This window comes from Gopherus evgoodei, chromosome 13 (assembly GCF_007399415.2).
Source record: "Gopherus evgoodei ecotype Sinaloan lineage chromosome 13, rGopEvg1_v1.p, whole genome shotgun sequence".
In the NCBI taxonomy this organism is placed as follows: Eukaryota; Metazoa; Chordata; order Testudines; family Testudinidae; genus Gopherus; species Gopherus evgoodei.
The window spans coordinates 30,059,960-30,081,944 of record NC_044334.1 but is presented as its reverse complement, the minus strand read 5'-3'; the positions used below and the strand labels follow the sequence as shown (position 1 = coordinate 30,081,944).

General features: G+C 45.6%; 1 protein-coding gene across 1 annotated transcript in view; it reads left to right on the top strand.

Moving 5' to 3' along the window:
- Nucleotides 1-1,738: 1,738 nt before the first annotated feature.
- The window catches only part of OSBP2 (oxysterol binding protein 2), a 392,283-nt gene continuing 372,036 nt past the window's right edge, over nucleotides 1,739-21,985 (top strand). Inside the window, exon 1 of the mRNA XM_030583569.1 lies at nucleotides 1,739-2,043. Coding sequence (XP_030439429.1) covers nucleotides 1,739-2,043 — 305 coding nt within the window. The remainder of the gene's footprint in view (nucleotides 2,044-21,985) is intronic.

The window sequence follows — 21,985 nt, the reverse complement described above, 5'->3', positions numbered from 1 at the left end:
CTGACCCTGCCTTGAGCCCCCTCCTACACTCCAAACCCCTCAGCCCCAGCCTGAAGCCCCCTCCTGCATTGTGAACCCATTGGCCCCTGCCTGGAGCCCACACCACAATCCCCTATCTCATCCCGGAGGCCCCTCCTGTATCCCAAAACCCTCATCCCTTACCCCACCCCAGAGTCTGCACCCCCAGCAGGAGCCCTCACTCTCTTCCGCAACCTAACTCCCTGCCCCAGCTCCGGAGTCCCCTCCTGCACCCCAAAACCCTCATCCACGGCCCCACCCAAGAGTCCACATCCCCAGCCAGAGCCCTGACCACTTCGCTCCCAGAGTCTCCTCCTGCACCCTGAACCCTTCATTTCCGGCCCCACCCCAGAGCCTGCAACCCCAGACCAGAGCCCATACCCCCCCAACTCCTTGCCCCAGCTGGGAGCTCCCTCCCACACTCTGAACCCCTCAGCCCCATCCCCCAGCCTGGAGCCCCCACATACATCCCCAACCCCTTATCACTGGCCCCACCCTGGAGCCTTTACCCCAAGATGGAGCCCTCACCCCCTCCCACACCCCAACCCCCCTCCCCAGCCCAGTGAAAATGAGTGAGTGAGCAAAGGTGGGGGACAGTAAGCGATGGAGGGAGAGGGGATGGAGTGGGGGGGGGCGGGATCTCAGAGAAGGGGTGAGGCAAGGGTGAGGCTGTGGGGCAGGGGCAAGGCAAGGGTGTTTGGTTTTCTACTGTCAGAAAGTTGGCAACCCTAGTGGGTAGGTGGCCTCCCCTTCAGGGCCAGCTTTAGGAAGTGCGAGGCCTGGTAGGGATGACTAAAAAACAAAAACAAACATAAAAAACCACGTGGGGCTTGTACTCACTGGGCTGTGCTCCGAGTCTTCAGTAGCACTTGGGCGGTGGGTCCTTCACTTGCTCCAGGTCTTTGGCGGCACTGAAGGACCCGCCGCCGAAGACCCAGAGCAAGCAAAGGACCCACTGCTGAAGTGCTGCTGAAGACCTGAAGCGCCGCCAGATGAGTAAAAATTAAAAAGGCACCTCTAGCCAGGGAAGGGATTCCCACTGGGCGCGGGCCCGATTCGGGGGAATTGGTGGAATAGGCCTAAAGCCGGCCCTGTCCCTCGGGGAGCATGTGGGTCAGCCAAGGCCCAGCCTCGGGGAGCCGGTGGCTGGCCAAGGAGGCACGACCCAAGGGTGAGCCCATTGCCAGGATCCCGCCAGAGCAGCCCAGGGACAGAGGGCAGGTGATCAGCCACCCTGGGGTCAGTCTGGGCCAGGAACTAAGGCCCCAAGACAGACACACCCTCACCCCAGCTCTGCTTCAGACAGGCCCCGCCCCCTCTCCCTTGAGGAGCCCCGCCCCCGTGCCATGGCTCCTCCCCACCCTATCCACTCCCTTGCCCAAAGCAGCCCCCAGACCTCGTTTGTCCTAGCCCCGCCCTGCTGTCTAGGCCCCGCCTCCAGGGAACCCCGCCCCACTCTGTCCCGGCCCCGCCCTTCTGCTGAGCAGTCCCGCCCCCTGCCATGGCTCCTCCCCACCCTATCCACGCCCCTGCCCAGAACAGCCCCCAGCCCTCATGTGTTATGTCCTAGCCCCGCCCTCCTCTGTCTAGGCCCCGCCTCCAGGGAGCCCCCGCCCTCTATTAGAACACGCTGGGGGCGGGGCCGCGCTTGCTGGTCACGTGAGCGCGGTGCCCCCGGCCGGGCGGGGCGGAGCGGAGGGGGCCGCGCGGGGCCGGGTCTATGGGGAAGGCGGCCGCGCTGTGCAGCGGCAGCACCCGCGGGCTGGTCTCCATCCTCAGCGCCGTCCCGTGCCTGGCCTGCAAGAACCCGCCGGGCCCCGGCCGCCCCGCCGGGCCAGCCATGAGCGGGGGCAGCGAGCCGGGCCAGGCGGGCAGGGGCGGCGGGGCCGGGCTGGGGGTCCCGGCCGCCCCCGCCGGGCCCGGCTCCGACACCTACAAGGGCTGGCTCTTCAAATGGACCAACTACCTGAAGGGCTACCAGCGCCGCTGGTTCGTGCTCAGCAACGGGCTGCTCAGCTACTACAGGTACCGGGGCCAGGGGGGCCAACCGCTGTAGGTGTGGGGGGCTGGCTACTACAGGGACCGGGGGGCTGTCTGGGGGCCGGGGGGGGTCCAACCGCTATAGGTGTGGGGGGCTGGCTACTACAGGGACCGGGGGGCTGTCTGGGGGCGTTATCCCGGGGGGGGCTGTCTGGGGGCCGGGGGAGGTCCAACCGCTATAGGTGTGGGGGGCTACCTGGGGGGCTGGCTACTACAGAGACCGGGGGGCTGTCTGGGGGCGTTATCCCGGGGGGGGCTGTCTGGGGGCCGGGGGAGGTCCAACCGCTATAGGTGTGGGGGGCTACCTGGGGGCAGGCTACTACAGGGACCAGGGGGCTGTCTGGGGGCGTTATCCCTGGGGGGGCTGTCTAGGGATTGGGGGGGTCTAGCCACTATAGGTTTAGGGGGCTTCCTGGAGGAGTGGGCTACTACAGGGACTGGGGATGTTGTCCCTGGGGGGACAGCTGCATGGGAGCTGGGGGGTCCAAATACTATAGGTATGGGGGACTACTGGGGGGTGGGCTACTACAGGTACTGGGAAGCTACCCCAGGGGGGACAGCTGCTATAGGGATGGGGGGCCTATTGGGGGCAGCTTCTACAGATATCAGGGGTGTATCTGGGAGGGACCTGGTTACTACAGGTAATGGGGGGCTATCCTGTGGGGGTATATGTAGACCGGGGGGTGGCCCAGCTACTGCAGGCACTTGGGGCTGGCCGGGCTGGCGTGGCTAATACAGGGATGGGGAGGCTGGTGACCTGGGCGGCTTCCTTGGGGGTAGAGAGACTGGGAAGATGTGACAGCTATTGCAAGGATGGGGGACAACTATTGCAGGGGCCGGTGGCTTGGGCACATTGATGGAGGGGCAGTCTAGCTACTGGTGTGGGGGGTACAGGGACCGTGGGAGGAGAGACTTACTGCAGGTACTGGGGGACTATTACAGGGACCTAGGGTGGACTGGCCTGGCTCCCCTGGGTGCGGAGGAGGTAACTACTATAGGGATGGGGGATGGATACAGGGACCTGTGGGGTGGCCCAGGTACCCTGGGGATAGGGACCAGATCAAGGTGGGGAGAGGAGCAGGGTGATAATTTACTATGCACAATAAATCTACTAGATGGACGTGCACTAGACACTTTGTAAGGATCAAACCTGCAGTGGTCAAGGGAGGATGAACTAGTTCTTAAGCTCTCTTCTGTTTGCTTCTGTGAAGCTGAGCATACAGTGGTTTATTTTGCTATTGCATGGGAGTCTGGTGGGAAGAATTAGGTGATGGTCTCTTGCAATGCAGAACATTACAGCATACGTACAGAGTACTGTGAAAATATGTTGTACAGTGCATAAGTTTACACATGCCCTGCAGTCTGTAGTTCCCAGTGCATCCCTATATATAGTATGCATAATCACAGCATACTACACATATATATGCGCACGCGCACACACACACACGCCAAGATAGTCAAACGAGGCTAAATTTAGCCTCTAAGTCCATATGTAAGGAAGTACATTTTCAGTTGTGCTGAGCATCTAGCACTTCCCAGTGAAGTCAGTTCATGCTATTGGGTGTGCAGCACTCTTGAAAATCAGGCCACTTATTTAGGTGCCTAAATATGGTTTTAGGAGCCTAAAATGAGCCTCCTGTTTTTTAGAATACTGGCCAGACTGTGTACAAAGACCTTAAATCACATGGCCCACAATATATATACTACTGCTGAGAGAATTCTGCACACAATATTTTAAAATTTTTGCAAAATTTCAATAAATAAATGTGAATTCTCCAGCGTGGCAGTGGGGAGCACCGGCTATAGGCTGCACAGAGGTAGGAGATCATCCTGCAGCACTCCCCTCAGCCCCACGGGAAAAGGACTCGGTGGTGAGGTGACCCCAACCCTAACACAGTGCAAGGCCCAGGTCTGCCCCAGAAACTTCATGGGGCCCTTCCCCTCCATGCCATGTGCATCAAGATAGCCAGCGAGAGGGACAGTCTCTCACACGCACACCCAGCCTTGACCCTCGATCCAGGTGTGGGGCATACAGGCTCAGCCCAGTAGATACAAGTGTGGAGGGGCTTAGTGTGTGGGGGGGGATCCAGGTGTGGGGTGAGAGGGTTCTGTGTGGGGCAGTCTGGGTTTGGGGAGGCTCCAAATGCAGGGGGTGAGGCTCAGTGGAGTGGGGGTTTGAGTGCTGGGGGGTTGGGCTGTGCTTGCAGGGGGATGAGGTTTTGTGGGGAGGTCAATGGGGTCTGGATGCAGGGGGATTGGCCAGATGGAGGAGCAGTTCCCTATACAGTGTCCCTTCCCCCTGTGGCTGAGGAGTGCTGGGGACAAGGAAAGGGAGGGGAGTGCAGAGCTTCCTGCAACTGGGGTAGTTTTCCTGGGAGTGGGTCTAACCTGGCCCTGGCTGCTCTTTACAGGGGAAGAGGAAGTCCTATTCTTGCCAGCCCATCTGGGACTGGCAACTGAGCCCAGCACAGGGAGGAGCCGCCGCCGTCTGGGGTGTCCCTATCCCCATCCCAATCCCCACTGCTGTGATTTTCCTGTCCACTGGCTGCTCCAGGCACCCAAAATGATGCACTCTTGCTTCTGGGGAGTGGCGCGTGACTGCTCTTGCTGCTTTCCTTTGCTTCACTGTCAGAAGTCATTTTTCTGCAGGGAAGCAGAGAAATCTGCGAGGGACGTGAATTCTGCAAGCGTACAGTGGTGCCTAGTTCCGGGAGTAATATACACAACAAATTACACGAGGCAGTACCTTAGCTGGAGACATGCTTTCTTCTCAGTCTGGTCTGCAGGCTTGTAATGGGCTCATGTAATAGCCGAGAGTGTCCAACTAAGGTTTGGGCTAGTTAGTGGGGTGGTTCAATTGACATTAGCTTTGAAAAGCTTTCAATTTGTTCAGGCCAACTGTTTCTTCAAAAAGGATTTGGCTAATCAGTGGGGGAACAAGGCCAAACCGTTTAAGCATAGTCAGAGCTGTTCTAACCTACATAGGGACCTAAACTGGAACCCTGTTTTCATATTGTTTTTCACATGGTTAAGTTCAGTCCACACTGGTCACTGTTTAGTTAGCTTGAACCAGTTTAAAACAGTATTTTAAAGTGTGGTACGGTCAGACAAGTGATGTAAATAGTAATTTCTAAAAAAAAGTTTGTATCCTTAGTCACCTCAGCTGTAAGACAGGCAGCTGGAGTGGATTCATGATCTAGAATGATCAACAGAACTGTTAAGTTCTGAGTGCAGCATCTTCATTTCTTGTGATGGTGCATACAGGAGCTGGGAAGAATGCAACTTGACTTTCCCAGGTTGAATTTGCAGAGCTGGCAATTGGAAACTTGTAAATTGAGCGTATTTGCTATGGAGTAAGGGATATTGAATCCCTGATGCCATCTGTAGTCACTTTTCAGTGTATAACTGTGTTTAAGCTGAGTATTTTATATAAAGAATTTAGCCTTTATCAGTAATGCTTTTTTCTTAGCATTTCACTCAGTTTGGGGCAGTGAAAATAGTCTAGTTGTTTCCTTCTGGTTCTTGGGCATTAATACACTGCTGAGGTTTTGGGGTCACAAACTTTGCAAGTGAATGTTTTAAATTGAGACAATACTTCACACTTTTTCAGAAGAGAGCACTTCTGTTCATGTTTTTTGTTAAAGTATTTAACCAGACCTTTAGCTATACTGGCAAGAAGCGAGTGCAGCCATAGTTGCTTTTTGTAGAGACAAGCTGGTACCTCTTGCTTTAGGCCTTCTCCAAGTTGTACTTATTGACTTCTTAAAAGTTCTTCATTCCTGCTGTAATGAAAATAAGGGAAATGTTTGTATTCTTTAATCCTCTGTATATTTCAGAGGCCAGTCTCAGACTCAATAGTTGGGGCCGTTGTGATGACCACTAGTAACTTCAGGAGTCAGAGCTGGAGATTAACATTTCTGCTTCCCAGTCGTTAGGCAAATGTTGCATTTTCCTGAGGTGCAGTGTTTGAGAGAAGGAAACAAAGGTATATATGTCTGGAAACTAAAATAACAGGGATATCAGCAAAATATTAACAGTAATAAAAATTAAATCTTTATCAGTAGCACTCACAAGTCAGTTCCATTTTTTATTCTAGCTAGTTCTAAGTTATTACTATACACTTATGTTTATATTTAGAAATGTGATGCATACTGAATTTTGAATTTAAATATTTTAGGCTATCTAAATTTAATTAGTACACTTGGGTATTTCAGAAAGGAAAGAGGATTTGGTTGGACTTTTGTACCTAGGAAAACCTGTAATACAGTAACATACCTTTCTGTAGGAAGAAAGAAGTTGGTATAACATTTAGATAATGTTTTTAAAGTTACCATCTTCCTATGTAATCTGTTGTGTTTTTTCTTATTTTGAATTCAGAATATAATTTGTTTCCTCATGGCTGAGTACCATATCTAAATGCTGGGTATTATGACCAAAAGTTATGACTTCTCACAAGAGAACTAATACATGCTGTATATTGTATACCTTCTGAGGTAGGGATTACATTACATGCTGTGTATTTTATACTTTCTGATAGGGATATTAACTGTATAAATTTTGGCCAGTCTATGTTTTGACTGGCCATGGGTTTGAAATTTTACTTCAGATTCAAAGGACCGCATTTGTTGTTGCCTTCAGAAATTATATTGTTAGTGGTGATTAGTTTTAGTCACCCTGTTTTCTAAGGAACCTTGTTTTGTCTATGCTGGGAGAAATTGAACTAACTATATTAAAAGTGACCAAAATGTGTTTTATGAAATATGTAAATCCTTGAGATCGCAGACACCAACTAAAAGATTAGACTTAAGTTATATGACTACCATTTAAAGGCAAATTGAATGCTGCTTTTCTGCCAAGACCTAAGATCATACCAATTGGGAAAGCCCTGTGATGATATTTTTTATAATTTTGGGGGGAATTTCATCCTATTTCATTTTAGCTGTCACGGGACAGGAGCAACAGGAGCTGTAGCTTTGTTGGGTGAGGTTTTTTGTTTGTTTGTTCAGCTTTCTTGTATTTGTGAAAAACAAGGGGCTCTACTGATAGGGTGTTTGATGGGTTGAGTCAGAAGGATCCCCTTGGGACTGTCACCTGATGTGCTGAAACTACCTCTGAGCCTGTTTTGCCTGCTAGCTTGGGACTCCAGAACCCTGCCTTGTTGAGCCAGATATGCTAGCCTGCTGCAACACAGACTAAGGGTTTGGGCCACACCCTCAAAGCTGCAGACTTTAACCAAAAACAGCTCAGCAGGTTACCTCTCCAGCACCCAGTTCCCAATGGGATCCAAACCCCAAATAAATCCATTTTACCCTGTATAAAGCTTATACAGAGTAAACTCATAAACTGTCCGCCCTCTCTAACACTGACAGAGAGATATGCACAGCTGTTTGCTCCCCCAGGTATTAATACATACTCTGAGTTAATTAGTAAGTAAAAAATGATTTTAAGTGTAAAAAGTAGGATTTAAGTGGTTTCAAGTAATAACAGACGGAACATAGTAAGTCACAAAGCAAAATAAAACAAAACACGCAAGTCTAAGCCTAATACGTTAAGAAATGGATTATGGGTAATATCTCACCCACAGAGATGTTCCAATTAGCTTCTTTCACAGACTAGACTCCTTCCTAGTCTGGGCCCAATCCTTTCCCCTGGTACAGTCCTTGTTAGTTCCAGCAGACATCTCAGATGGTAAGCAGGGGATTTCTCATGACTGGCCGCCTTTTTGTGCTGCTTTACCCCCTTTTATAGCTTTGGCACAAGGTGGGAATCTTTTGTCTCTCTGGGTTCCCAGTCCTCCTTCTAAGTGGAAAAGTACCAGATTTAAGATGGATTTCATTATCAGGTGACATGGTCACATGTCCTGTGAGACCCCAGCCTCCTTTCTTCCTGGACTGGTCCACAGGTACACAGGCCGATTTGCAACTAACAGAGCCATTTACAGTTCATTGATTCTGAAGCACCCTTAATGGCTTCCACTTAATATGTTTACATCAGTAATACAAGTTTATATCTTATTCTCCTAACTCCAGACATAGAAATAATACATGCAAACAAATAGGATGAACACACTCAGTAGATTATAAGCTTTGTGATGATACCATACAAGGGGTATTTAACATGAAGCATATTCCAGTTATGTCATATTCATAAGCATATTTCCATAAAGCATATGGAATGCAATGTCACAGGTTGTTCTGTTTCCTCTGCTATAGCTGACATAATTTAGCTATTTGGGAGCATCATGCCTTACAAGCATTAGCTGTTAGTGATGTCATTGGGGTTGGAAGAGGAATCAGAACCCTGAGGTCCTGAACTTGGTCTTGGCAGGTATTAAGCCTTCCAGTTGCATTTAAAGTTATTTTTGCTTTCTAAAATGATTAGCCTTGAGTCTGGCTAAATGGATAGGATCCAAAAATATAAAAACGAAACATTTCAGTTCACCTTCAGATAGCTAAACTAACATATTCCTAAACTACTGAAAAGACTTCTCTGTTTCAATCTAGAGTAAATTTGGTCTGGTCAAGTCATACAACCCTTGAAAGCAGAGCAATAAAAACTGATAATCAGTAAGTGTCTTGTGTGTGGTTTGTTTTTTTTGAGGTGAAGATATATTTACCATTGAAATAAACTGACATTGAAGGCCAGGGCATAGGCAGTTGTGAGCCAGATCTAATGCTGCTGCAGCCAGCGTGAATGCTGGACACAAACCCCAGGAAAGGCACCACACTAACAAGTCCAGGGCTGTTCTCTCTACTTCTCACGAGGCTTGGAACAGCCAAGCACCCATGTGGGGTGCAGGAGGTGCAAACCACAGCAAGCCTGGAGGGTTATTCCATCTCCACCTCCTGCACGGGGAGCTGCTGTTCGTTTCTCACCCACAGTACCAGCTCCGGCACATGTGAGTCATAAGTCCATTTACGGAAGACGCGCTTGTACAGATTCAGGAGCACCGTGTCCTGGGATTTCAGCTGCCCATCAAAATGACACTTCATGTGACCATGAGCTCCTAACTGCTCTGTGATGTGTCCTCTGCGGCCCCACTTGGTCCTCAACTGCACCAGCTTAAACCACAGCACATCCTCTCTGTTAAAGAACATGTACCGCACTAGAGCCGTCTTGCTGAAGATCTTGAAAGGGTGACCACTGAGCACCAGCCGCTTGATGATGATTCTGTCTGGATCCACTGAGAGCAGAAAGCCTGTGGCGATGGGGTCGTGCATTCCATTACTCCTTTGTTTAAACAGTAGCACCGAGGTGGGGGGGAAAGTGATGGGAGCATAAACAGTCACCACCAGGGCTACATCAGGCCGCAGGAAACGCTCCAACTTGTGCTTATCAGCTGAGCTATGCTGGGAGTACAGAGGGGAGGTGTTCTGACATGGTTAACTATTTCTAGCTTTCTAGGCCTATCCTTGTATTTGGGTAACAGTTTCAGTTAATCAATAACTGTTTTAAAAACATTGTAGATTTTAATTATTCTCAAATTAAGATGGTTAAGAACACTTTTTTATGTTCTTAAAAAAAAGAAAATCTGAGCAGTTCATTTTGCTGTGTGTATAAAAGGTGAACAGGAGCTATGCATCTAGTGGTGCTTATAAGACGTATAGGAGTGCAGTCTCTCATGGCTGTTGAGAAAATGTGTGGCAAACTTTTATTATGCAATTGTGGTGTTGCTGACTTCAGACATGCATAATTAACCACTGAACCAACTTTGTCATACTTGGATTCAGTGAGGACTGAGTGTTTGACTCAGCTGAGTTATAACTGTAAAAACTTGGGCCAGAACATATTGGAAGATGTCTTCCTTCTTGTAGCTGGAATTTCTAAGTGAAGCATATTTGAAAACATCACCTTTGAACTGAGGCCAAGCCTAGAAACTTCAGTCCAAAAGAACTGAGAAAGTTATAAAAAGTTATAATAATAGTTAGAACTCAGCCATCATAGTAGCAGTGTCAGCCAGCAATTACGGCAATGAATTTACATAAGATATAATCTAGGATAAAATATGCACTACTGTTATGGTTCTTTATACAGCTTTAGGGTAGTAAGTAGGAGAGGAGTAACCCAAAATAATTAAGTACAGGTTGACTTTGATTTTGTATATCGTTCATTATTCTCCTACTTACTCAAAACCTGTGGGTGTTTGTTCCTGTTTTATATTTGAGCTGCATTTTAAAGTGACTCTGAAAAGGCCTCATGGGGTTCCATGTTCAGTTTGCCTCAATGTCTGTCAGTGCTTAAAAACTGAAGTGAAGACCCACTAAATCGACGCCAGAATGCTCTCTGGTACTTCACCGGAACGAGAGGAGTAAGGTAAGTCGACTGGAGAGCATTCCGGTGTCCATTGTAGACACCGCAGTAAGTTGACCCAAGCTACGTCGACTCCAGCATAACTTAGGCAGACTTACCCCAATAGTGCACACAAGGCCCTTGTATGGACCTGCTCTGAGCTGGCCAGGTCAGCAACTCTGGAAGAGCTAGAGTTGAACCTCACTTCCTTACTGCTCTAGTGGTTGCAGGTGTAGCTGAGCAAGGGGCATGCAAGTGTGTTTCCAATCACACTGTGCTCTGGCAGCTGCCTGCCTTGTCTCATAATACCAGTGTTTGGGAATGTTACTTTGGGAAAGCTGCTGATCATATTTTTCAGTTATTAAGTATATACCTGATTGTAAAGTCTGATGTCCTAGAGCCTTGGGAGGGAAATTTACGTCCAACAGACGTGCTCTTCTTCCACTACCTTGACCTCATGTACAATGGATTAGAGATACTGGAAGGAAATCCTAAATTGGAAGGGGCCATAAAACTATCTGGTAACTTTGTCTCATAACAGTGATTATAAATGGCTGATATGTCTGGAGTTATTCCTTATATTTTTTCTTCTGCCTTTCTAACTGTCCCTGCCTATTATCTCACTTTTCAGTAAGATCACTGGCTGGCTTGAAATCCCAGAACATAAAGAGCTATTCTGTATTGGTGACTGTGTGTGGTGGAGGGAGGTGGGGAGGATCTGTCATTGCCAGTTCAGCACCCTCAGGCCATGGCTACACTCGCTCTTTACAGCGCTGCAACTTTCGCGCTCAGGGGTGTGAAAAAACACCCCCCTGAGCGCTGCAAGATACAGCGCTGTAAAGCCTCAGTGTAATCAGTGCCGCAGCGCTGGGAGCGCGGCTCCCAGCGCTGCAAGCTACACCCGTAAGGGATGTGGTTTACGTGCAGCGCTGGGAGAGCTCTCTCCCAGCGCTGGCCCTCTGACCACACTCACACTTCAAAGCGCTGCCGCGGCAGCGCTTTGAAATGTCAAGTGTAGCCATACCCTCAGCTGTGAACTATTCCTTCGACTGCACTGGCTGGGAAAACTGCATTTTTCTGTCACCGTAGGCCACCTTCTGTGGATTTGTTGCTGCCTAAAATTACCTTTATCTGCTGGGTATGAAAGTGAGGAGCACGTTAAATAGCAAGAGACACATTTCTGAGGGGGATTTCAGAAAGGCCTCCTAGCCCAGTGCTCCACTTGTTTGTGTTCAGATTCAGGAACTTCCATAGATATTTCTGATAAGCCCCTTCTCTTCTGAGCAAGTTTCTTAAATTGAATTCTAGCTTTACGTTTTATCTTCCAGGGCTTCTAATGTGTATTTCATGTAGCAGTTATTCTTGATCAGCATTTTTAATCGTCCTAAAAAAACACAACCAGAGCACAAGTGGAGGAGTGCCCAGCCTATCAAGTGCCCAAAGTGAAATCGCATAACTCTTGTACTGAGGAAGATGTGACAGGGCAACTTCCTGCCATATCCTTGGGAGATATGCCCGCAGAGAGGTACCAGCTCTAGGAGAGGCTCACATGTACTAGTTCAAACTGGATTCTGCAGAGATTGAGACAATGAAAGGACTCTTGGATAAATAGCCTGAGTTTAAACTGACTCTGGACTCTGCTTCCTGATCCAGCAGGCAGACAGGACCTTCCCTCCAAGTGGAATTCTCACCCTTGTGGAAGGATTGGAAACACTCTAGTTCACTATGGCCCCATGAGGCTGCAGGGTAACCTCTGGTGAGCTTTTAGCATGCACATGGGAAGTTTGGTTTGTGTGTGTTCTCTGTAATGGTCTTGCCAGAAGAATAAATGTACTTGCTTAGGAGAAGCTTACTGGTAACTACTCGAGCCATAGCCCTCAAGGAGAAAGCAAAGCATGGGTAGAATGACTTGCTTGGGATGTCACAGTGTAGATCAGGGAGATGTGCACCCTTCAAACCTCTAGTGAGGAGGGAGTGAGTTGCAGGTCTTTACCCAGGAGAGGTGATGGCTGGGACCTGGAAACCTTTTAAGTGGGGGCTCTCAAGAGATCATGGAGAGGGAATACAGGGGCAGTTCTTCAGGGTGCAAGGAGAGGACAGCTGTCAGAGCATGGCAATTTTAGAATGAATTCTACTTAATCAGTGTTTTAACTAGGTTCATTCTCAGTCATCTCATTTTCATGTGATGGCCTCGTTTGCTTCACCTGGAGTTCCACCATTGGCATTTGTCCATAGGTAAGCCATCTGTGGAGAAGGCATCTTTTGTAGCCTGCTGGTGCGAACAAGGCATTCAGCATAGTCCCAAAATGCTCCCTGGGAGGATTCAGTGGGTGCACAGAGAGCCGCATTGCTGAGGCGGCTGATGAGCCAGCAGGATTTGGCAGTGTGGTGCTGTCTCTCTGGGTGGAGTGAAGATAGGAGGAGTGTCATGCTGCGCGTTTGTTTGCAAGCATGGTCAGTTTGCTTCCTGCTCAGTTGCGCGCTCTCAAGAAGATGCATCAAGTTCATATGACTCAGAACTGGACAGGGGAAGAGTTGAGTACCTGGGGCTGTGCCTGTATCTAGGACTGCATGAGGCAGAGCCCCCTGTTCCTGTGGTGGTGATTGTTGGCTGGGACACTTGCCATCCCTTGGTTCTTAGCATTGTTTTAGTTCTCACTACAGTTGTCTCCAACACAGCAGTTAACCTCAGTTTCCCTGTGCAGTGAGGAAGTCAGGAGCTTCCTGTGTCAGGAGATTTCCCAGTCTGTTGCTTTCTCTGTCGCATTCTTCCTGGTTCTCTTGGTTTCTTTCCCCTTTATTTGCAAGCAGAGTTGCTCAACCCTTATTTCATGCTCTCAAAGATGTTATGCTCGGCCAAATACGTCAATCGTGTTACAGCAGGAATGAATTTGGGTCATTTTATGTAGGACTAAATTATGAGACAGCCAATCTGGGTGACAATATTTTTGCATCAAGTCTGAGTCAATTCTCAGTTTATCCAAGAATCCTCCCTGCTGTACCGTCTCCCCCCCAAACAGTATTTCCCGACTTCTCTTTCCTGAATTCTTCTTTGGTCTTGTCTCATTTTTATTAACTCTTCCAGATAAGGAATGCATCTTCTTGAGAGATAACAGCCACCAGTCTTCAGTCTCTAGTGTGAGATAAGTGGCACTCTTGCACCTGTTAAATAATTTTGCCCTCCTGAGAGTAGTGGTAGCAAGGTTGAATGAGCTTTTCAAAGAAGTAGAATTACAGGTAGGTAAATTCTCCTTATTGTAGTCATTAATTGCAATATAAACCCGCTGTGGTAAATGATTACTAAAATGGATGTGAAGAGAAAGTATCTGGAGCTGTGCAAAGTACTTGCTTTTCATAGAAATCATTCTTGAAACCAACTAGCAACAGCGGGAGCAGCCTTCTGTTTGCTGATTCGTACAGAAGACAACACCCATCCATCATGTCTCCCCTGTGTGGCTAGGTTCTATTTGTGTGAAAGGCTCTTTCACCTCAGATTTGTTGATGAATAATACAGCAAATACATTCTTCATTGCCCACGTGCTGCTGTAAGCAGCCTAAGTTACAATAATATAGGGGTTCTCTGTGAGCAGCTTAGGGGAAGTTATGTGCTGGGCATGCTCATGTATCTTGGAGACTTCCTTCACTGGGTGGCATGGTTCTCTTACGATGCTGTTTTTCTGAGGTATTTCTCAAGTTCTCTAGTATGACTGGTTGTAGCATGGCCTTGGAATAGTTGTTTTTAGAAAGACCTTCGACCTCCCTATGCTGTGGGCATGATGCATTCAGGTTACTTGCTTAACTGGAGTGGGGCTCCTTTGTGTTAACCCCAGGCTGTAAATGCAGTTGCATTGCCACAATTTTAATGTTTGTCTCTTCCCAGATGAGTTAATACATGGTGGTCTTCAGTCATCCAAACTCAGAGCTAAAGCAGGACTTTGTCAGTGAATAAAAGGTAATTTACCAGGACTGTGAACTTAAGTTTCTCTTGTTGTGAAATGTTTGAGAATTGACCACCTGACCCTCTGCTTGTCTTCCTGCTTAATCCTGCAATGAAATCAGTTCTTTGAGCATCTAGCTCTAGCTTGGCTGCCCAATAAAGTGCAAGGGCAGTGAGAACCTTTGTTTAATCTTCATTAATTGGCGTGAGAGAGAGGCAGTTATTAAAGACCTATGAAAAACTGATTCGGACTCAACACCTATCATTGGATTTGTGAAAATTCGTCTAACTGATCATGCTGAAAATCAGATGAGAAATAACTCAGGTGGATTGCGGCATGGAGCCTTTGATAGGATTAAGGCAGAGGAGAGGAGGCAAACTCCCCTCACCTTCTCCGGGAATCTTGTTGAGGAGAAGGAAATGGGTTTGGTGTTGGAGCAGAGGACTAGGAATTGATTTCAAGATTTCACAGCTTTGCCAGTCACTTGTTTGTTAACTTGGGGGGCGGAGGGGATCCTTTAACCTCTTGTAGTCCTTGTATTGTCCCCTCCTATCTGATGAGGCACTGAGTATCTTGTGTGCATGTAAAGTGGCTTGCGAGCCATGGGCAAAAAGCACTCTAGGAATATAAAAGGGGGAGGAAAACCAATCACGAAGGGGTTGCCAACTGCATCCCCCACCTGTGCATGTGTTGGAGAAAAGATCCGGCCTTTGGATCGGCCTCCCCACAGTCCTGAGGGGGATTCTAAAATCTAGAATGTGACTGCTACCTTCGTGCTGCTCTCCCAAAGCTCAGTCCATGTCTTTAAACTCTGCTGTACCGAATCTTTGTGCTCTTCTTCAGCAAGCAGAAAAACCTTTCTTCTTTAACTACAGGCACTGTCATTTCTTTAGCTTAATGAAGTGCCAGGAGGCAGGTTTGCTATGTCGTCTGTTTCTGGTTTGACCAGACACAGGTGCATGTTAGTGCCCAGTCATACTCAGGTTTGTGCGTGCTTTATCACCTTCATCTTGTGTAGAAAGTAAATAATGGCCCGGGGTGCATGTTATCAATTCTGCCACTTGATACTAAAATACAAAAATAGTTTGCCATGGCAGCCGTAATTATACACTACGGGACTTTAACATCTTCACATCAAGATTTCTAGCCGAGTTGTGTAATTTCTTGCACAGGGTAAATAGTTGAAGGAGCTGGTTAAATTCAGGGCTACATGGAATTCCAAGTTCAGCCCTCTGGGTTCTTTAGTGGTTTACTTTTTAGGTATTTATTGGTGTTCTGATTACCACTGTGGCACTTCCTAGAAGAGATTATAGAGCAGGCAGTGTACTGTGGGCAGATACCGCGTGGCCTGGGGCAACGACACAATGCTATGTAAATTAAATATTTTCCCCTACTCTGTCACATGTGCCTCGCTCTTTCCACCAAATGTCATGCTAGTGTGAAGGAGCTGCTGTAATCTCACAGATTTTGACTCCCCTCTGGGATAAAATTTTTGATCAAGAAATCCGAGAGGACATTCAAAGGATGGCTTCAGGCAAAAGGCCGTTGGTTTGTTTTTAAATTGCAAATGACTGAGATCTGTGTTCAGGAAAGGAAGTACTCTTCATGGAAATGGTATATAGGGTGACACAGCATCTCAATTGTGTGTAATTTGGATTTAGTGCATCTGACAATTTATTAGCTCAAGAGAGCTATGTAGGTCTGAGTTATTTTACTCAGCTTTATTATACTGGCACTTCATACATAGAAAAGAGCTGCCAGACTGGGTCAGACCATGGTCCATCTTGCCCAGAGTTCTGTCTCCAATAGTGGCCTGTAGCAGAGCTTCAGATGGAGTGTACACAACAGGACAATTAAAGATCCCTGTCTTCTGCTCCCATCTGCTGGTAGTCAGCAGTTTATGGTGACCCTGAGCATGGATTTTGTACCTGACCTTCTTGCCTAATAGGCATTGATGGACCTATCCTCTGTGAACTTAACCAGATTCAAAAAAACCTGGGTATATGTTTGGTCATCACAACGTCCTATGCCAATGAGTTTCACAGGCTATTTGTGTGTTGTATGAAAGAGTAATTCCTCTTGTTTGTATTAAACCTGCTGTCTATTAGTTTCATTTCTTTATCTCTGGCTTTTGTATTGTGTGAAAGGGTAATAACTTTTCTCTCAATTTTTTCTGCACCAATCTTGATTTTTACAGACCTCTATCATATCTCCCCTTAGTTGTCTCTTCTAAGCTGAACGACCCTAATCTTTTCAATCTCTCCTTGTATGGAAGCCATTCCATATTCTTGCTTATTTTTGTCCTTCTTTGAACCTTTCCCAGTTCCACTCTGTCCTTTTTGACATGGGGTGACCAGAACTGGACACAGTATTTAAGGTGTTGGTGCACCATGGATTTATATAATACATTATATCGGGGTAGGCAACCTACGGCACAGGTGCTGAAGGCGGCACGCTAGATAATTTTCAGTGGCACTCACACTACCCGGGTCCTGGCCACCGGTCCGGGGGGCTCTGCATGTTAATTTAATTTTAAATGAAGCTTCTTAAACATTTTAAAAACCTTATTTACTTTACATACAACAATAGTTTTGTTATATATTATAGACTTATAGAAAGAGACCTTCTAAAAACATTAAAATGTGTTACTGGCTCGCGAAACCTTAAATTAGAGTGAATAAATGAAGACTCGACACATCACTTCTGAAAGGTTGCCGACCCCTGCATTATATTTTTGTCATCTTTTCTGTCTCTTTTCTAATAGTTCTTAATATACTGTTAGCCTTTTAGATGGCTGCTGCACATTGAGCAGAAGTTTTCAGAGAACTAGCCACAGTGACTCCAAGATCTTTCTTGAGTGATAACAGGTAATTTATATCAGTGGTTCCGAACTAGGGGCACGCATACCCGTAGGGGTACACAGAGTTCTTCCATGGGGTACATCAACTTATTTAGAGATTTGCCTCGTTTTACAACTGGCTACATAAAAAGTACTAGCAAACTCATTACAAACTAAAACTTCATGCAGTTGTTTATACTGCTCTATATACTGAAATGTAAGTACAATATTTATATTTCAATTGATTTATTTTATAATTCTATGGTAAATATGAAAAAGTAAGCAGTTTTTCAGTAATAGTGTACTGGGATACCTTTGTGTTTTTGTTTTGTAAGCAAGTAGTTTTAAAGTGAGATGAGACTTGAGGGTACACAAGGCAAATCACACTCCTGGGAGGGGTACAGTAGTCTGGAAAGGTTGAGAACCACTGATATAGTGGCCTCACTGTTTGTTTGGCAGGTTTCCTGCTTGTGATGTACTTAACAATTTTTTTTTATTGTGTAGCAAGTTGCTTCTCAAATTCTTTCTTGGCCTGGCTTCTTATACTTGAAAGAGTTTGTGTGCTTCTTCCTATTTTCCTTATCCGACTTCCAAATTTTAAAGGACGCATATTCGTCTCTAATGGCGGGAATTACGCTGTTCAGCCATAGTATCATTCTTTTGGTGCTTCTACTGTCTTTTTTGATTTTTATATGTTTGTCCTGAGCCTCTGGACTGGTGTTTTTACATAGTTTCCATGCTGCTTGCAGATATTTTAGCCTTGAGACTGCTCTTTTTAACTTCTAACTACCATCCTCTTTCTTGTATAGTTCCCCTTTTTGAAGTTAAATATTACTGTGGTAGATCTTTTATATTTTTGTTGTGGAATAATTCATTCAAACACTAGTTGACAGCTATAGGTTCCCAAGGAGCATTGAATTTCTGGGGCCAGTGGATCTATGGAATCGCAGGAAAATGAGGTTGAGATCAGGCCTTTTTAGCAGGGCTTCATTACTCGGTGGAGTGGAACTTGTGACAAAATTTAAATATAATATCTAGATTGTCCACACACTTTTGCCTCTCTGGGGGTTGGGCTTCCTGCTGCTACTACCCAACCCTAGCTTTCAAATATCTGATACTTTTGTCTGAGCCTACTTTATATGGGTGTGTAATTCTTTTTACCCCCAGATTAGCTTTTTATGAGAATATACTGGCTGAATAATGCAATTTTCAGGAAAATACTTAAATAGTGTTAGGAAGAAATAAGGCTTAAGTGAAAATTTCTGGACAGACATTTTCACCTGAGCTTGTAAATAGAACTTGAATTAAGAACTGAACTGAAACCTTAATGTTGACCCTGTAACATGCCATTTTCTGCTTATCCATTAGCATCCTCTTGGCACCAACCACCAAGCCTCATCCACAAGTCCATTATGAACCGTACAATACAGTGTAAATAAAGAACTATAGTTATTGGATTACCTGGGCATTGGATTTGAGGTTGGTTCTAAGTTCACACTGGAGATACCATCAGCTATTGTGCTGTAATGAGATCTTATATTCCCCGATGCCACCACACTGACCCAACCACACTTTCCTCCACTTCAGCCAATAGTCTACAGTGATAAATTATTTCTTATACACAGTGTAGAAACAGTACCTAGCTACCACCACTAGGGTTTTGCCTTCCATGGGACATGAGATGTGTGGTCAAGGATACATTTAGTTCAGATTCCTTGGAACCTTAACTGTGAAGTTTCTGACTTTCAAATTTTACAACCACATTTCTCCTAGTTCAATAATTTTTACTACACTGCCGTATCTGTGGGAGCAGGAGGAAGTCCGTGGTCTTGCTGTCTGTGACCATACATTGATTATGGAAACGTATTAATCTCTTACTGCTTTGTTACAGTGTTCCATACGCTGTGTGCAGAGAGATGCAATAATGCAGTGTTACAGTTGAAGTGAAGCACTTAAGTCAGGGAACTCGGAAGCTAAGGTTTTTACTGCATCGTTAACTTTGAATGTTTGCATATTCTGTGTTTTAGGGAATAGATTAATAAGTGATATATGCAGCCCTATGTTAAACGATGAAAACTGGACTAGGAAATACATGGCATTAACATTAAAGTGGAGTGAAATTATCATGACTTAGGAACCTTAATATTGGAATTGCCTGAATTGAGTGCTAGCTCACATAGTCCTTAACCTAGCACCATCTTGTCACTTTTAATTTCTGTCACCCTTTTTAAGGCTGGGAAATTCAGTTATCAAGTACTGAAGAACCTAGATTGGTGTTTTAGCTTCAATTTTAACTAGCTTCTGCTAATGGCAGAAATTACTATAGAAATAGATATCATGTAGGGGAAGCAATGGATTTTTAATTGCAAAAGAAAACAGGCTGTTATACTTTCTCCACATTCAACACACTACTTTTTGAGTCTATGCATCAACTCCTCGTATAAAAACACATTGATGGAAACAAGAAAATTCACTCTTCCAAACCTGTCTTTGTCTCATTTTCAGTAAAGGTTAAATGCCTTGTTAAGTCTGAATTACTGCTTTTTTAAATGCGCAGACACTTCTGGTTTCGTCTGTGCAGTCATTTGTAAAACTAAAGAATTATTGGCAAATATGAATTTATATTTTAAAAACCTATGTGCTCTGAGCTCTTGCTTATTGCATTCCTATAGGGCCACACACCTATCTTATTGTCCACACAACTTTAGAAAGACGTTTTTGCTAGTAGTACTTTATTTTTTTGTGCTGCCACATAGCTAGACCAATAACTCTCATTGAAGTTAGCAGCTCTTTCTTGTTTGTCAACATAGTCTACAGTCCTTCAAGTATCACATCATCTCGCTGGGGTTTGATACCAAGATGTGTAGAAAGCTAGCGTACGAGTTGAGTGCATTGTTAAACCACTTCGTTTCTCTCTCCTTGAATAGGTCTGCTGCCAAATTTATGTGACTGCTGCTTGATAAGAATGGATTTAATTTAATGCTACGGTATTGCAATCTTGCTGATAACATTTACTACAAAAATAGTCTCCATAATTTCTAGGGTAAAACCTAGCACTGTTTTAAAAGCAATGTGAGAATCATGCATAATGGAATATTCCTCATATTCAGGTGTGGTGTAGGGATGTGTAATCCTTTTTCAGGGATCATATTTCTTAAGCTGTTTGTGTGTGTGGGGGGGGGGGGAGATGGTGGAACCAGAACAAACCAAAAAAATCCCTAGCCAAACAAAAAAACTAACAAATCTCCACACATCGCAAAAAGAAGACAATGGCTTTGGCTATGGATAAATTTGCTTGATTTAAAGAAAAAACTTGCTCCATAACGTCTCTTGTCAGGGATTCATAAGTGCAACTGCCTCAGAATGGATATCTTCCTCAACTGAAGAGGGAAAGATTTCCTTTCAAATCTGCTACAAAGCTGGAAGTGTTGATTAATGAATCTGCTCATGCTGAACTGTAATTCTATCCTGCTGTAAAAGTTTTATATTTGCTTTAGTCCAAAAGAGAATTCACTGGTCCATATCCAAAACAGACATTTTTTCTTTTTTCTCTTGAGGGGTTTTGGGTGTCAAAATGCAAGTATGCCCCTGATTTTTTTTTTAAGACAGATGATCCATTTATGTAAGGAGGAGCATGGTCTAAATACTAGAACTCAAAATTCATGTTTCTCCATCCTTTTCCCAGATCTGTCACTGACTGTTTGGGCAGGTCACAAACCTGGAGCCTCTGTTTCAATTAAAATAGGCTGACCTCCCCTGCTCTGGGGAGGTTGAAGCTTTGGTTGTTTTAACGTTAGATGAACTGAAAAGCAGTATAGAAATGCGAAGTCATCTTGGGGGTGGGGTCTAGAGCATTGAGAGGCTGAGTGCTTTCTGCATGGGCAGCTCATGTGCTGCAGCTCCAAAGGTGGTGGTTCTGCCAGCTTAGGTTTAATCTCTGTTGCCCTAAACATGTTCCGAAATCCGACAGTCTCAGGTGCGGGAGAGCTGAGTGGGCTTCCTGTCTGGGGTGGTACTTTGGGAGGAATAGTAGGGGACTCTGGAAGGTGGAAAAGCAGCCAGATTGTGGTAACCATATGGCATGCCAAAGAAGAGTTTATAGCCTGGGGAATTTAACAGTACTAGCGAGAATGCTCAGAATTGTCCAGTTGCAGTGCTCTTACATGAATTTAAATTGGTGAAGGCACACAATGCTGTTTAATGCTAGCCTTGAGCTATAATTCTGCTGCGTGTCAAGTAATGTTGTTTTAGGCTTAAGTATCTTTATCTACTTCCACATATAAACGTGGTGACACTGAATACTTGACTGCTCTTAAGCACCATTGTTAACATCCTGTGGTGATTCCCTAAACTGTCAGTGCTCCTTCACTTAGGCCAGGTCCACACTAGAGCGTTAAATCGATTTAAACAGCGTTAAATCGATTTAACGCTGTAACCATCCACACTACAAGGCACTTAAAATCGATTTTAAGGGGGTCTTAAAATCAATTTCTGTAATCCAGCTAAACGAAAGGAGTAACCCTAAAATCGATTTTACAAAATCGATTTTGGGCTAGTGTGGATGGAAATCGAAGTTAATGGCCTCCGGGAGGTATCCCACAGTGCACCAGTGGCTGCTCTGGACAGGTAAAGGAACTCTGCTGCTGGTCAGGTACACAGGAAAAGCCCAGGAACTTTTGAATTGCATTTCCTGTTTGGCCAGCGTGGAGCTCTCAGCATCACAGGTAACAATGCAGTCTCCTGAGAATAGGAAAAGAGCTCCAGCGTGGAATGCACAGGAGTTATTGGATCTGATCGCTGTATGGGGAGAAGATTCTGTGCTATCAGAACTCCGTTCCAGTAGACGAAATGAGAAAACTTT